The following is an 18,706-nucleotide window of genomic DNA, read 5'->3' as shown; positions in this document are numbered from 1 at the left end:
TAGTTTTCTAATTGCAACATGTTATAAATAAGTTAATACTTTTTGTCAAATTGAAGAAATTTTTTTAAAAATGATTAATTCTTTCTGTTGTTTAAGAACATTTGTTGAAAGAAACAAGTAAGGGAAGTCTAAAGTCGGGCGGGGCCGACTATATTATACCCTGCACCACTTTGTAGATCTAAATTTTCGATACCATATCACATCCGTCAAATGTGTTGGGGGCTATATATAAAGGTTTGTCCCAAATACATACATTTAAATATCACTCGATCTGGAAGAATTTGATAGACTTCTACAAAATCTATAGACTCAAAATTTAAGTCGGCTAATGCACTAGGGTGGAACACAATGTTAGTAAAAAAATATGGGAAACGTTTAAATCTGAAGCAATTTTAAGGAAACTTCGAAAAAGTTTATTTATGATTTATCGCTCGATATATATGTATTAGAAGTTTAGGAAAATTAGAGTCATTTTTACAACTTTTCGACTAAGCAGTGGCGATTTTACAAGGAAAATGTTGGTATTTTGACCATTTTTGTCGAAATCAGAAAAACATATTATATATATATGGGAGCTATATCTAAATCTGAACCGATTTCAACCAAATTTGACACGCATAGCTACAATGCTAATTCTACTCGCTGTGCAAAATTTCAACTAAATCGGAGTTAAAAATTGGCCTCTGTGGTCATATGAGTGTAAATCGGGCGAAAGCTATATATGGGAGCTATATCTAAATCTGAACCGATTTCAACCAAATTTGGCGCGCATAGCTATAATGCTAATTCTACTCCCTGTGCAAAATTTCAACTAAATCGGAGCAAAAACTTGGCCTCTGTGGGCAAATGAGTGTAAATCGGGCGAAAGCTATATATGGGAGCTATATCTAAATCTGAACCGATTTGGCTGATATTGTGCAAGTTTTCGAGACTCATAAACTATTCGGATGTACGGAATTTGAAGAAGATCGGTTGATATACACGCCAATTATGACCAGATCGGTGAAAAATATATATCGCAGTTATATCTAAATCTGAACAGATTTTTTCCAAAATCAATAGGGATCGTCTTTGAGCCGAAACAGGACCCTATACCAAATTTTAGGACAATCGGACTAAAACTGCGAGCTGTACTTTGCACACAAAAATACATCAACAGACAGACAGACAGACGGACAGACAGACAGACAGACGGACATCGCTAAATCGACTCAGAATTTAATTCTAAGACGATCGGTATACTAAACGATGGGTCTCAGACTTTTCCTTCTTGGCGTTACATACAAATGCACAAACTTATTATACCCTGTACCACAGTAGTGGTGAAGGGTATAAAAATTGGATTTAAAAATGGTTAAAATGTCTTTAGCGCTATACGAAGTTCATGGCAGGTACAATTTTAGTAAAATTTACTCATTTGAGAGTCTTATGAACTCAATTTAAGCAAACTTCTACCATTTTAGGAAAATATGAACAAATTTAATTTTTAGTAAAATTGTGCACTATATTTGTATATAGCTTTTTTTTCTTATTTTTAGTTCACGTCATTAAAGTTAGCAAAAAATTATTCAAATAAGGAACTTATACTCATATTGAGTAAAATTTAACTAAAATCAACTAATCTTCATGAACTAAAATAAAGTTCAGTTGGCATTAGAGCCCCTTTTTTTCTGGGTGTATGGTTGTATTACACAATTAAAACTAAAAGGGCGAAATTAGTATTGAAATAAGACTTCGTTCTTACTGAAAATTAAATTAGTAAAGAAAAGTAAAGGTACAGTACTCTCTAGATAATCAGGAAATAGCTGTGTCCAAATAATCGAAATGTTCAGATTACAGGCCATGACGCACAGTGCATCGAAAGCGGCAAAAAACAATATGTGCTTCGATTTTCATTTTAATTTATGTTTTTAATAGACTATGATAGCGAGCTGCGAATACAAAGTAAAACTTTGCTATAAATGACTAGAACTATTTTTAAAAAATATTTTTGAATTTTAAGCCGAAAATGGGGTTAAATTACCTGGATGGTCTAAAAAAACGAATGGTCCTATTTTAGCCAAGTTAAATATTTTGTGTAGCTATGGTTTTTGAACTAGTACAAAAAAAAATATTTGAGCAAATTAGTTTTGGGATCTTTCTACCCAAAACGTATAATTTACAAAAGACGCCAAAAAATTATATCTATCAATTTTGTTCGCACACTATTTTTTGGGATGATTATAAAAAAAATTCTGCTATTTTGGTAGAAATATTTTTAAAATATTTTTGCTTTTGGAGTATTTTTTTTTTTTTTGTAAAAACCCCCATTCATTACCACGAAGGGATTTTGGATGAACGAGTTTTTGTCATGTATTGGGTTTTATGTTAAGTTTATTGGTTTTGAGTTTTCAATTTTAGTTTATGCTCGTCCAAAAAAATAAAATTCTCTAAACTTTAGAAATTAACGTGATTTGTTGATTTTTTTTTTAATTTTAACTCATTTGCCTTCTTGGTCATCTTAGTGGCATTTTGAGGACTTGTAATAAAAAATTATATCCCTGAATTTAATTTTTTGATCTTGTTTTATAATTTGTATTAGTTTTCCATTAAAAAAATTAAATTTTGCTAATTTTTTTTTTTTAATTTTTTTTCCTTTTTGTCAATTGTGAATTTCATCTCTTTTTTATTTTGGTTGTTATTTGTTATTAGTTTTTGATTCAAAAAATAAAATTTTGCTAATTATAAAAAAACAATGTTTTGTTTTGCTTATAAAACATATAACATTTGGTAAAGTTTTTGTCTTTTAACATTTTTATATGTTTTAGAAACTATTATAAACATAACATTACTTTTTCTAAATTAACAGAATTTTTTTTTGAGTTGTAAGCCTAATATAAAACAAATTTATTTAAAAAAACGAGTCAAAATTATAAAAAAAAGTTGATCATTTTTTCCATAGCCGAGGGTACGATTTTTAGAGGCCTGTCAGTAGGGTTTCGAATACCGTCATTCACAATCGGATTACTTGGGTTGTGCTAACAATTGTCAATGGTAAGGTATCTTAAAACTTCTTAACCTTGTCTTCTCAATACACAGAAAAAATATCACCAAAAATATTTCCAATTAAAAAATTGAAGTTGAAATCGTAATCAATTAATTAATTGATACAGTGACTTTTTAATCAGACTATATTAAATTATTCCAATCCAATTAAAAATTTAATTTGAAATTATACCTATGGGAATAATTTGCTTCTATATACGCACTCTTTATTACTTCGTTAAAGAAAAATCCAACTATAATTATAACCCTATAAAATTGCAAGAAAATGTATTAAAATAATTATGAATAAATAAATAGTAACAGGTTGGCTGATAAGTCCCCGGTCTAACAAAGAAAAACAATTTTTTTTGTCAAAACTCGTTTTTATTATTCAGCATAGCTCCCTTCAAGAGCGATACAACGATTATAACGACCTTCCAATTTTTTGATACCATTTTGGTAGTACTCCTTCGGTTTTGCCTCAAAATAGGCCTCAGTTTCGGCGATCACCTCTTCATTGCAGCCAAATTTTTTCCCTGCGAGCATCCTTTTGAGGTCTGAGAACAAGAAAAAGTCGCTGGGGGCCAGATCTGGAGAATACTGTGGGTGGGGAAGCAATTCGAAGCCCAATTCATGAATTTTTGCCATCGTTCTCAATGACTTGTGGCACAGTGCGTTGTCTTGGTGGAACAACACTTTTTTCTTCTTCATATGGGGCCGTTTTGCCGCGATTTCGACCTTCAAACGCTCCAATAACGCCATATAATAGTCACAGTTTATGGTTTTTCCCTTCTCAAGATAATCGATAAAAATTATTCCATGCGCATCCCAAAAAACAGAGGCCATTACTTTGCCAGCGGACTTTTGAGTCTTTCCACGCTTCGGAGACGGGCGCTGTCCACTCAGCCGACTGTCGATTGGACTCAGGAGTGTAGTGATGGAATCATGTTTCATCCATTGTCACATATCGACGGAAAAACTCAGGTGTATTACGAGTTAACAGCTGCAAACACCGCTCAGAATCATCAACACGTTGTTGTTTTTGGTCAAATGTGAGCTCGCGCGGCACCCATTTTGCACAGAGCTTCCGCATATCCAAATATTGATGAATGATATGACCAACACGTTCCTTTGATATCTTTAAGGCCTCTGCTATTTCGATCAGCTTCATTTTACGGTCATTCAAAATCATTTTGTGGATTTTTTTGATGTTTTCGTCGGTAACCACCTCTTTCAGGCGTCCACTGCGTTCACCGTCCTCCGTGCTCATTTCATCACGCTTGAATTTTGTATACCAATCAATTATTGTTGATTTCCCTGGGGCAACTCATTATCAAGCCAAGTTTTTGCTTCCACCGTATTTATCCCTTCAGAAAACAGTATTTTATCAAAACACGAAATTCCTTTTTTTCCATTTTTCACAATAACAAAAGTTGCTTCACAAAAGACGTATCTCACAAACTAATTGACTTACAGACGTCAAATTTTGACACGAATCATTTGAAGGTTGGTACTATATAAAAATAATATGCATTTAATACTAGCGACGCCATTTATGTGTCAGACCGGGGACTTATCAGCCAACCTGTTAATACATTAAACAATTGATTGTTTCAGTTAAAAAAATAATTGGGTATTGCGACCAAATTAAATTCTTATTTGAACTAATTAAAAAATTAATTAAGAGTGCCGAATAAATCAATTAAGGTTTTAATCAAGTACATTTTTTATTTCTAATTAATTCGTTTTCATGATTAAAGCAATTTCAATTAAAAAATTAATTGCATCACTTAATTTCGTTATTGAATCATTTTTTTTTTGTACCAAATTGTACCAAGTTTCGGGATTTCAAAAGGCGGACATCGCTAGATTGAATCAGGGTTGCTTTTTATAATTCGGGATTGGGAAACCCTAGTACTGCAATCTCCTAAGTGACATGAATTAAATCGTGAAAATTTTGTTGCGATTATTTTTTACAACTTCTCACGTGGAAAGTTGTATGAACTTAATTCAATTTTAGGCGATTAAGTTCTGTCAAGAACCAGTGTTTATCGATGGTATGGTGATAAGTCAATGGTTAGCATACCCGCCTTGCATACATCAGCGGTGGATTATACCCTCTCTGTAACACTGGCGACTTTTCTGAATGTTTCAAAACATCTCTGGCTTCACCGAGCTAAACATACAATCTTGAGCCTGAAATATCGCGTAGCCACTGCATGTTTTGGAGATACCTCAGTGTGTATAAATCTTAATGGGGAATATTTTGAAAAACAATAAATTATTTTCGACGATTAATATTTGTTTTTGTTCTCTAATCCCGAAATATAAATAAAAGGAAACTAAACACGTTGGTGTTGTAGACTGACTGACCCTATTAATATCGAATTTTTCTTTTCGGTTGATAATGTGCTTCTCTTGAATTTGGAATTGATTGCAGATGAATGCCCAACTCTTTCATCGGGGTAATGGTTACCGACCATTTATGTATAATGATACCATGGATTTTTGTCGTTTTATGAAAAACCCTAAACGTTGGATGTTTTGGAAAATTATATGGGACGCTGTAATGCCTAGTACCAATATGAACCATACCTGCCCTGTAAATGTAAGTAAACCATACAGCGGGTATATAATACAAGATTTAGAAGATTTTTGTTGTTGTTGTTTTCAGCATGATATAATTATATCGCGTCTAAGTTTAAGATCGGAAATGATGAAATTGATACCTTTTCCACCCAATGCCTATATGGTTCGTTTTAAATTTTACAACCAGCAATACAAAGGATTTGAAATTCGTGTTTATGGTATCGTCTATAATTGAGAGCTGGGATTCAAAAACAAAAATTTCAGAAAATCTTTTTTTTTTATCCAATTGTTTATATACCGAAAATTATTGTTTCTGTTAAGGTGTAAAAACTGGTTTTATGGAATCAACATTGTAATACAAAACATTTGGGTGGAGGTATTGAATATTTTAATAATCAACAAAGAATATTTGATGTGATACATTATACTATAGTATGTACATATTGAAAATCAATTAGTATTTTAAATATATTATGTTTAGTTGTTTTGTTTTTCAATCTTTTTCTTTTGAAATGCATTTATCATTTATGTACTATATTAAAGAATAAAAAGTAAGATCAGAGTTAAGTTCGGCCAGGTCGAAGCTTAAATACATACCACCATGGAAATGCAGTGAAATACTATTAACATTGAGTTTTTTATACCCTCCACCATACCACATAAAGTATATATATTCTGGGTCGTGGTGAAACTCTGAGTCGATCTGAGCATGTCCGTCCGTCCGTCTGTTGAAATCACGCTAACTTCCGAACGAAACAAGCTATCGACTTGAAACTTGGCACAAATAGTTGTTATTGATGTATGTCGGATGGTATTGCAAATTGGCCATATCGGTCCACTTTTACGAACAGCCCCCATATAAACGGACCCCCAAAATTTGGCTTGCGAAGCCTCTAAGAGAAGAAAATTTCATCCGATCCGGTTGAAATTTTGTACATTATGTTAGTATATGGTCTCTAATGACCATGCAAACATTGGTTCATATCAGTCCATATTTATTATAGCCCCCGTATAAACCGATCCCCAGATTTGGTTTTGGAGCCTCTTGGAGGAGCAAATTTCATCCGAATCAGTTGAAATTTGGTACATTGTGCTAGTATATGGCCGTTAACAACCATGCCTAACTAGGTCCATATCGGTCTATAGTTATCTATAGCCTTCAGATAAATCGATCCCCAATCACACAAAAATTGGACCATATATAAATGAGGGCTACGACCACGCTAACCAAAATGGTATTAAAAAATTAATTAAAAGTAGTGTTGTAAATTTTGATTACTTTTGACTACTCGTTACTACTCGTTACTTTTGAATTGAGTACTCGTTACTACTCGTTACTTTTATAAAAAAAATTAAAAAAGACATTGTGAGCACTTTTTAATAATATCTTCCTCTTTTTTAAATTTAAAAACAGTATAGAAAAGCAAATTACATTATCCAGTTTTATTCTAGTGTTATAAAATGTGGTGTTGTAGATATATGGGTCTCGTTAGAAAAAGATTTTCACCAATCATTCAAAAATTTTAGAGCCAATTTCGTATTCACTATTTGGTATTTTTTCGTCAGGGTATATCTAAATGGCATTGTGTATTACTGATGCTTGCAATTTGCAAACTTTTTAAATCCACCATTGACAGTGGATGAAAATATTTAGCGATCATTTTTATCGTGAGACCCAATGTTGAAATTTTCCAAGGGTTTTTGAATAAGCTTGGGTACCTTCTCTGAAAACAATTGGATTGAACCAGCTGAAGTCAACGACATTATTATTCATACTATTCGCATGAGACGTGATCCATGTGATGCTTTAAATTATAGCTCCCACCTACACCCAATGCAAATTTTTTCAAATGCAAACGTTTTTAAGAAATCGGATAAATTTTTCACTTTGTTCAAAGGTGAAGCCATATATCCTTTTCGTGTTATTTTAACTGATAAAACGATTTTCGAAAACTTCAATTAATATTTTTCAAGAAGTCAAGAATTTTACTTCCAAACCGCCAACTTACTCACCGTCAGAAGAAAAAAACTGGCATTGAAGATATTGAGTACTCTTTTACTAGTAACGAGTACTCAAAAAATTAGTCAGTAACGAGTACTTGTAATCAAATACTCGTTACTTTCCCAACACTAATTAAAAGCCGACATTCGTACAGAAACATTACAATAATGCTAGGTACATCTAAAACCGATGGCGAAAATGCCAATAACTAGAGTCCCAAGGGTGAAACTCGTGGCAGAAAACCTAAATAAATCTAAATAAATAAGAAATGATCTAAATATTGACGTTGTTGCATCAAATATTCGAAAAACACACATTGGAGATGGATTTAGAGTCCGTAGTGCAAGAAAAGTGTCATTATTATCCAAAAAGAATATTAAAAAAAGATTAAAGTTAGCTAAAAATCAAATCGATTGGCCTAAGCAAAAATGGCGTAATATTTTGGGGTCCGTTGAAACAAAAGTAAACTTATTTTCTTTTGATAGAGTTGTCCACCGTTCTATTCAGTCCCAAATATACATTAAAGACGGTCCAAAACTGTGGTGACAGCATCATGGTATGGAGGTAATTCTCGGATTATAGAATGGACCCTCTTTATCGTATACAGAATATAATGAAATTAGCTGATTACAAAGATATTTTGCAAAACAAATGTTGCCTTATGCCGAAGAAAATATGCCACTAAAATGGACCTTCCAGAAGAAGTGGTTCCAGGACAATAAAATCAATGTGTTAGAATGAGCGCTACAGTCCCCAGAATTGAATTGAACCCAAAAATTTGTGCAACGAAGTTATAGGGGCAATCAGGGGAAAGTGTACATCAATTTGCGATGGGCTCTGAAATCGAATACAGGATATGGAACGAAATACCGCTATATTTTTGCCAAAAATTTTGGTCGGTTCAATACCTAGATGTTGTACTGTTCTGGTTAACAAAGAATCCGCAAATAAGTACTACTGTAACACTACGGCTTTATGGAAGAATATTCAGTATAAATATCTATATAGATTTATTTAATTTGGTAATAAGTTTAAACTTTCATGAAGTGTCCTTATTTTTTTTTCACACGTAAATCATGTCAATTTATAAAAAATCAAAAAATATCGAATTACTCGTACAATAGTAACAAAAGTTTTGTTACTAATATTGTCTCTACCTTTTAAGAATAAATAAATCTTTTTAAAAAGAAAGAATTTTCGATTTCTAGTTCGCTTGTTACTGTTATCTAAATGTGAGTAGGTACTGTCCCTATTATTTTTCACATAACTATATATATTGTAAGGGTTCTATAACAAAAGAAGTCATATTTATGCTTTGGCTAAATTTGAGGAAAAGTGTTTTTAGTTAAGTTTTTCTTTATTTTTATGAATACTTTATTATGAACTGAATAATATTTTCTTAGTAGTTGTAAATTCTTACTCCTTGTGAAGAAATCGGTGTTAGTAAAATTCCATACTTTATTCTAGTTAATAAGTAAGGAAAGTCTAAAGTCGGGCGGGGCCGACTATATTATACCCTGCACCACTTTGTAGATCTAAATTTTCGTTACCATATCACATCCGTAAAATGTGTTGGGGGATACATATAAAGGTTTGTCCCAAATACATACATTTAAATATCACTCGATCTGGACAGAATTTGATAGACTTCTACAAAATCTATGGACTCAAAATTTAAGTCGGCTAATGTACTAGGATGGAACACAATGTTAGTAAAAACCAGTAAGGAAAGTCTAAAGTCGGGCGGGGCCGACTATATTATACCCTGCACCACTTTGTAGATCTAAATTTTCGATACCATATCACATCCGTCAAATGTGTTGGGGCTATATATAAAGGTTTGTCCCAAATACATACATTTAAATATCACTCGATCTGGAAGAATTTGATAGACTTCTACAAAATCTATAGACTCAAAATTTAAGTCGGCTAATGCACTAGGGTGGAACACAATGTTAGTAAAAAACAAGTCGGGAAAGTCTAAAGTCGGGCGGGGCCGACTATATTATACCCTGCACCACTTTGTAGATCTAAATTTTCGATACCATATCACACCCGCCAAATGTGTTGGGTGCTATATATAAAGGTTTGTCCCAAATACATAAATTTAAATATCACTCGATCTGGAAGAATTTAATAGACTTCTACAAAATCTATAGACTCAAAATTTAAGTGGCTAATGCACTAGGGTGGAACACAATGTTAGTAAAAAAATATGGGAAACGTTTAAATCTGAAGCAATTTTAAGGAAACTTCGAAAAAGTTTATTTATGATTTATCGCTCGATATATATGTATTAGAAGTTTAGGAAAATTAGAGTCATTTTTACAACTTTTCGACTAAGCAGTGGCGATTTTACAAGGAAAATGTTGGTATTTTGACCATTTTTGTCGAAATCAGAAAAACATATTATATATATATGGGAGCTATATCTAAATCTGAACCGATTTCAACCAAATTTGACACGCATAGCTACAATGCTAATTCTACTCGCTGTGCAAAATTTCAACTAAATCGGAGTTAAAAATTGGCCTCTGTGGTCATATGAGTGTAAATCGGGCGAAAGCTTTATATGGGAGATATATCCAAATCTGAACCGATTTCAACCAAATTTGGCACGCATATTTACAATGCTAATTCTACTCCCTGTGCAAAATTTCAACTAAATCGGAGCAAAAAATTGGCCTCTGTGGGCAAATGAGTGTAAATCGGCGAAAGCTATATATGGGAGCTATATCTAAATCTGAACCGATTTTGCTGATATTTTGCAAGTTTTTCGAGACTCATAAAATATTCGGATGTACGGAATTTGAGGAAGATCGGTTGATATACACGCCAATTATGACCAGATCGGTGAAAAATATATATGGCAGCTATATCTAAATCTGAACCGATTTTTTTCAAAATCAATAGGGATCGTCTTTGAGCCGAAACAGGACCCTATACCAAATTTTAGGACAATCGGACTAAAACTGCGAGCTGTACTTTGCACACAAAAATACATCAACAGACAGACAGACAGACAGACAGACAGACAGACGGACAGACAGACGGACAGACAGACAGACGGACATCGCTAAATCGACTCAGAATTTAATTCTAAGCCGATCCGTATACTAAAAGGTTGGTCTGTGATTACTCCTTCTTGGCGTTACATACAAATGCACAAACTTATTATACCCTGTACCACAGTAGTGGTGAAGGGTATAAAAATATGGGAAACGTTTAAATCTGAAGCAATTTTAAGGAAACTTCGAAAAAGTTTATTTATGATTTATCGCTCGATATATATGTATTAGAAGTTTAGGAAAATTAGAGTCATTTTTACAACTTCTCGACTAAGCAGTGGCGATTTTACAAGGAAAATGTTGGTATTTTGACCATTTTTGTCGAAATCAGAAAAACATATATATGGGAGCTATATCTAAATCTGAACCGATTTCAACCAAATTTGGCACGCATAGTTACAATGCTAATTGTACTCCCTATGCAAAATTTCAACTAAATCGGAGCAAAAAATTGGCCTCTGTGGGCAAATGAGTGTAAATCGGGCGACAGCTATATATGGGAGCTATATCTAAATCTGAATCGATTTGGCTGATATTTTGCAAGTTTTTCGAGACTCATAACATATTCGGATGTACGGAATTTGAGGAAGATCGGTTGATATGCACGCCAATTATGACCAGATCGGTGAAAAATATATATGGCAGCTATATCTAAATCTGAACCGATTTTTTCCAAAATCAATAGGGATCGTCTTTGAGCCGAAACAGGACCCTATACCAAATTTTAGGACAATCGGACTAAAACTGCGAGCTGTACTTTGCATACAAAAATACATCAGCAGACAGACAGACGGACATCGCTAAATCGACTCAGAATTTAATTCTAAGCCGATCGGTATACTAAAAGATGGGTCTATGACCACTATTTCTTGGCGTTACATACAAATGCACAAACTTATTATACCCTGTACCACAGTAGTGGTGAAGGGTATAAATATGGGAAACATTTAAATCTGAAGCAATTTTAAGGAAACTTCGCAAAAGTTTATTTATGATTTATCGCTCGATATATATGTATTAGAAGTTTAGGAAAATTAGAGTCATTTTTACAACTTTTCGACTAAGCAGTGACGATTTTACAAGGAAAATGTTGGTATTTTGACCATTTTTGTCGAAATCAGAAAAACATATAAAGGGTGATTCTTTTGAGGTTAGGATTTTCATGCATTAGTATTTGACAGATCACGTGGGATTTCAGACATGGTGTCAAAGAGAAAGATGCTCAGTATGCTTTGACATTTCATCATGAATAGACTTACTAACGAGCAACGCTTGCAAATCATTGAATTTTATTACCAAAATCAGTGTTCGGTTCGAAATGTGTTTCGCGCTTTACGTCCGATTTATGGTCTACATAATCGACCAAGTGAGCAAACAATTAATGCGATTGTGACCAAGTTTCGCACTCAGTTTACTTTATTGGACATTAAACCAACCACACGAATGCGTACAGTGCGTACAGAAGAGAATATTGCGTCTGTTTCTGAGAGTGTTGCTGAAGACCGCGAAATGTCGATGAATGAAATGTCGCAGCAATTGGGTTTGTGTTATTCGACCACATGGAAGATTTTACGCAAAGATCTTGGTGTAAAACCGTATAAAATACAGCTCGTGCAAGAACTGAAGCCGAACGATCTGCCACAACGTCGAATTTTCAGTGAATGGGCCCTAGAAAAGTTGGCAGAAAATCCGCTTTTTTATCGACAAATTTTGTTCAGCGATGAGGCTCATTTCTGGTTGAATGGCTACGTAAATAAGCAAAATTGCCGCATTTGGAGTGAAGAGCAACCAGAAGCCGTTCAAGAACTGCCCATGCATCCCGAAAAATGCACTGTTTGGTGTGGTTTGTACGCTGGTGGAATCATTGGACCGTATTTTTTCAAAGATGCTGTTGGACGCAACGTTACGGTGAATGGCGATCGCTATCGTTCGATGCTAACAAACTTTTTGTTGCCAAAAATGGAAGAACTGAACTTGGTTGACATGTGGTTTCAACAAGATGGCGCTACATGCCACACAGCTCGCGATTCTATGGCCATTTTGAGGGAAAACTTCGGAGAACAATTCATCTCAAGAAATGGACCGGTAAGTTGGCCACCAAGATCATGCGATTTGACGCCTTTAGACTATTTTTTGTGGGGCTACGTCAAGTCTAAAGTCTACAGAAATAAGCCAGCAACTATTCCAGCTTTGGAAGACAACATTTCCGAAGAAATTCGGGCTATTCCGGCCGAAATGCTCGAAAAAGTTGCCCAAAATTGGACTTTCCGAATGGACCACCTAAGACGCAGCCGCGGTCAACATTTAAATGAAATTATCTTCAAAAAGTAAATGTCATGGACCAATCTAACGTTTCAAATAAAGAACCGATGAGATTTTGCAAATTTTATGCGTTTTTTTTTAAAAAAAAGTTATCAAGCTCTTAACAAATCACCCTTTATATGGGAGCTATATCTAAATCTGAACCAATTTCAACCAAATTTGGCATGCATAGCTACAATGCTAATTCTACTCCCTGTGCAAAATTTCAACTACATCGGAGTTAAAAATTGGCCTCTGTGGTCGTATGAGTGTAAATCGGGCGAAAGCTATATAATGGAGATATATCTAAATCTGAACCGATTACAACCAATTGTACTAATTGTACTCCTAGTGCAAAATTTCAACCGAATCGGGGTAAAACTCTGGCTTCTATTTGTCCATATCGGGCGAAAGATATATATGGGAGCTATATCTAAATCTGCACCGATTTCAATAAAATTTGGCACACTTGACTATAGTGCTAATTGTTCTTGTTGTGCAAAATTTTAAGCAAATTAGGGTAAAACTCTGGCTTCTGGGGCCATAAGTCCATATCGGGCGAAATATATATATATATATATATATATATATGGGAGCTATATCTAAACCTGAACCGATTTCTTCCAAAATCAATAGGGTTCTATTCTGACCCAAATCACATACTTGTGCCAAATTTGAAGTCGATTGGACTAAAACTGCTACCTAGACTTTGATTACAAAAATGTGTTCACGGACAGACGGGCATGGCTATATCGACTCAGGAGCCCACCCTGAGCATTTTTGCCAAAGACATCATGTGTCTATCTCGTCTCTTTCTGGGTGTTGCAAATAACTGCACTAACTTATAATACCCTGTTCCACAGTGTGGCGAAGGGTATAATAAACTATTTCTAACTGTTTTCATTTTAGCATTTTTTTACTGAATGAAATAATGAAATAATAAAATTTATTATTTTTAAAACAAAAATTTATTTTAATGAAAATAAAACGGCTACACTAAATTCATGCAAGTTTTTCCTTTTATTTTCGAAGGCAATTGTTTTCTGGTGTATATTGGTTGGTCTACTCTTTTATCTGGAGGTAAAGTATTTTTTGTTAAAGGTTTAACTTTACCAATTTCATTCATTGCTTTCTATGTAAATGATTGATTTGACCTTAAAATAAATTAAATAACAATTTCTGGGATATCGTCGCCCACTCCATATATTTTTGTATTTTTTTTTTGTTTGGCAATTTCTACTCACCTTGGTAACATTTGGTACAGCAACATATCAGTTTTTTTCTTCTCCTCGTAAAGCTGAGTGGTACGTTCCTGCACCAATCCCTCCAAATTGTATGCGTATTTTTCCATGATGGAGAGCATGTTATCAAATATATTGGGTTTTCTAAAAATGATTCACAATTGAGTAACATCCATTAGATCATATTGTTGAAAATGTATGAAGATACAAATTCCCACTCTATATATGAGAGTGCTTTTGTTTGGAGTGCTTTTCATAAATGAACATTTATTTCCCTGTTGTATCGATTTAAAATGAAAAACATTATACTGATGTACAATGTTGCGAATTTAATAAAATCTCTTTTGACATGTTTTAGTGTTGTAGCAATTCACACGCACTCATGCGTGAATAGTGAGCTGAAATAACACGAATATGTATGGAATGGAGACGAAAATTTTGCTGCCGGAATTTCCATAAATTTATGGATTTTTATTAGAATTTGTTTCGAATTGGGCTCAGTATAATAAATAAGGTTTACAATAGGACTGTTTTCTTTTAGTACTGGATGATATGAGATGTTCTGGATAGTAAATGTTGCATCCAGTACTAAAAGAAAACAGGCCTGATAATGCTTTACATGGGGGCCCAAGCTCTAGTTTATAATTTCACTCAGCTTGGTTAAGACAATTTTCTACGATTTTGAAATCATTTCGTAAAAATTGGGGCCTAAATGTTGCCCCCTCATCAGTTCATTACTAATTTGGACATTATATATCCCTTAAATATAGAAATGATGAAGATGATTCACCTTATCCTATTTATCTACTACTTGAATATTTAGAAGCAATATTTCGTTCTAAAAAATACATAATGACAGAACTCCCATTTTCATTTCTCGAACATTTTGATGACGATCACCGGTCTGTGTTTCGAAATCTTGAACTTATTGCAGCCCCCAAGCAGGTATGACAATAAATGTTTTTTTTTTTCAATTTTTAAATTATTACTGATGTTCTACCGCCCATTTCTTAATTTTTTTTTAATAAAAACTTGTCAAAAATTTATTGGAAATCTTTGTGAAAACGAAAGCGTCTTAATTTGGGGACAAGAGCCAGAAAAATACTGACAACACTGCATATTGGTATTGGTTGCAATTAACTGTAAATATAAAAACTGCAATATATTTCAAAAATACTTACAATCCTGCTTGCAGCTCCTTCAGTTTCATGCGAACTAATCTAATATCTGGTCGCAATTCAGGATCTTCCTCCCAACAGGAACGCAGGCACTGTCTCACATATTCAGGTATATCCAATTGTGATAGAGATGGACGGAATACTCCATGGTGTAATAATTCTGGCTGTTTAACAAATGTTATAATTTCTATGGAGAACAATGAAATATTTATTGAATATTATCCGCACAACAAGAATACAAAATTCTTATAATTATAGTACGGGGAAAAATCCTACATATTTTTAAAATATTATAACTAATACAATTATATAAAACAAATTTAAATATAGAGTTAAGACAACAAATTACAAATCACAACAAGGAAAAAAACATGACAAATTTCAAGTTTGAAATTTAACAAAAAGGAATGTGGTTAATAAAAAAAAATCCTTCTATTATAGCATAGAATTAATTTCAAGAAGATATATCAAATAGCAATTTTTTTAATTTTCTTAATTAAATTTAAGAAATTAATCAAAAAAAGTATAATAAATAAATAATAAAAATACAAAAAAAAAAAATATATATATATATATATATATATATATATATATATATATATATATATATATATATATATATATATATATATATATATATATATATATATATATATATATATATATATATATATATATATATATATATATATATATATATATATATATATATATATATATATATATATATATATATATATATATATATATAAATAAATAAAAATAATAATAATAAATAAATAAATAAAAAGAAAAAATATATAAATACATAAATAAATAATAAACCCGTTGTCATTCACTATTCAGGCCGTTTAATCTACAGATTCCTTGTAAAATTCCCAAAGTTTACGTTTGAAAATTACCGAATTGCTCATAGTTTGTAATTTATTTCGTAGAGAGTTCCAAAGACGTATGGCGAAAATGAAAAACTGCCATTGTGGTATTAATTTCCGATGCAGCATAGGTATAAGTTTCTTACCTCTACCCAGCAAAAAAAATTGGAAGTAGTTCCACAAACATTTCTAGGATCCCCCATCGAGTTTTTTCAACTTCCGATGCAGTCCTTTTGGACAAGTCCACAAACATTTCTTCTGAAGCGCGTCTTGGGATCCCCCAATGATTTTTTTCTACTTCCGATGCAGTCCTTGTGGACAAGTGTTAGAAAAAACGCAATCAAGCTATTTTAAGTGCAAATTTTGGACAATTAAAGTTTACAAAAAAATATAAAACTAATAAAAAAATAAAAAAAAAAACAGAAAATTAATAAAAAAGTAAAAAAATAATAATAATAAAAATAAATTTCAGCCCCGATGGGATTTGAACCTGTGCCGTTTGACTTTTTCGCTTCCATGGAAGTTCTTTTGAGAAGGTTTTGCAAATTACGAGAATTTGTAATTTTTTTTTTGTTGATTTTTAATGGAAAAAATATATTTATACGAAAATATATGCCGAAAATAAAAAATAAAAACGATGCATAACATAAAAAAATATTTTTTAGAAAAATATTTGATAAAAAAAATTGCCGCTGGTGAGATTTGAACCTGCGTTTCTTATTTTTTCGTTCATACTAATAAAGAACATCTCGAGAAGCAATTAGAATGTTATTCCTTGGTGTCGTATTACGATCATATCACAAACATTTGAATTGACCTTTCGACGCTTTACGTTTAATGGCGTTTGTGGCTGAGTGTGCTAAGGCGTTCTGTTATGGTGCCAGCAAACCCAGGTTCAATCCCTGGTCGGAGCGAAAAAGTTTTTCAAATTGTAAAAATAATAGTGTAATAAAACATATGGATGAAAAAAAGTGAAATTGGTTAAAAAATTTTTTTTTCGCATTTTAATTTCTTCATTCAAATTAACTTCCTGGGCACAACTTCTAAAGCAATGCAAAGGATCCAAAAAGGGAGTACTTCCGTCCTATGACAAGCCCATGTAAAATTCATTGGAGATGATCCAAGTTTGCACTACTTCCGGATCACAGATTGGGGATCCAAACTACTTTTTTGGAAGCTCTTTTTTTGCTGGGTATTGGATCGGGCAAAGCTAATTTTCCGATACAAATACGGTGGTGTGCGCGTATAAATTATCTTCTGTAAGTAGATAAGCGACCTTATATGCAACAACTCATTAATACCAACCCCGTACAGAACCACGTTATAACGAGATACAGAATCCCGTCGCTTCAAGCCGTACAGATATCGCGTCACACTATTAAAAAAGGTATTTGGTTTGCGTTTGCTCACTGAGTCACAGTTTGCAAACAGCTCACATAGTGACCATAATTTACAGTAATTCTGTCCTATGACTGTATTAATGTGATCCCTTCAAGTAAGATAGCTATTAAACATCACGCCTAGATTTTTCGCACGGTCGACAATCTCAAGTCTCCTCCCACCCATCCGTATATCAATATCGTGAGAAAATTGCGTTAACCTTTTTCTTATAATCAAACATTTAGATTTGGTTGGGTTAAGACACAGACCATTAGAACCAGCCCATGCATAAATCCTAGATAAATAATGGTGATCATCCCCACGTGTTCATCTAGTCCATCCCTCGTGCTACTAATATAGACCTGAACATCGTCCGCATACATATGCACCTGACAGAAAGCAATTGACTTGGTAAATCATTGATATACAGGGAGAATAAAAGTGGACCCAGTATCGAACCCTGGGGCACTCCTTTTGAAAAGTTTGATAGATTTTGATGAACAATTTTTTTTTGTGGTTTGAAGTTTTTCTATTTTTACGATATAGCTAAACTGTCCATCATATATTCGATATACGAAAAGGAGGAAAGTTTTAGCTAAATCATTAGTTTGTGGAAACGTAGCATAAAACGGAGTCAATCACAATAGTTAATATCTTAAGGTAAGTTCTAATAAGTATAAAAATTAAGTTGAGGCTGCAGACCTTCAGGAACTCTATTGATTTCTGAAGAAATCGGTACAGATATCGATATAGCTCCCATATAAATATATCTTTGCCTGATGCAGAGTTTTTTTTGCACAGGGAACAAAATTAGTAGTGTCGTCATGTGTGCTAAATTTGATTGAAATCGCTTCAGATTTTGATATAGTTTTCATATATATCTTTCGCCCGATGTTAACTCATACGACCTCTGTGGTTAAAGTTTTATTCCGATTTACGTAGAATTTTGCACACACCAAAAAAATGTGAACTCTCTTTTTCACCCAAGCCAATTTAACTTTATTTTAGTTCATAGAATTATTATGTTTGGAGAAAGTTTCCTTTACTCTAA

At 33.1% G+C, this 18,706-nt stretch overlaps 1 protein-coding gene across 1 annotated transcript in view; it reads right to left on the bottom strand.

The window, feature by feature from the left end:
* The window catches only part of Gyc32E (Guanylyl cyclase at 32E), a 179,686-nt gene that overhangs the window by 24,610 nt on the left and 136,370 nt on the right, over positions 1 to 18,706 (bottom strand). Inside the window, exons 18-19 of the mRNA XM_075294824.1 lie at positions 15,407 to 15,590; positions 14,229 to 14,369 (exon numbers count right to left, since the gene is read on the bottom strand). Coding sequence (XP_075150939.1) covers positions 14,229 to 14,369; positions 15,407 to 15,590 — 325 coding nt within the window. The remainder of the gene's footprint in view (positions 1 to 14,228; positions 14,370 to 15,406; positions 15,591 to 18,706) is intronic.

The sequence above is a fragment of the Haematobia irritans genome, chromosome 2 (assembly GCF_050003625.1).
Source record: "Haematobia irritans isolate KBUSLIRL chromosome 2, ASM5000362v1, whole genome shotgun sequence".
In the NCBI taxonomy this organism is placed as follows: domain Eukaryota; kingdom Metazoa; phylum Arthropoda; class Insecta; order Diptera; family Muscidae; genus Haematobia; species Haematobia irritans.
This window is presented reverse-complemented; position numbering and strand designations above follow the sequence as displayed.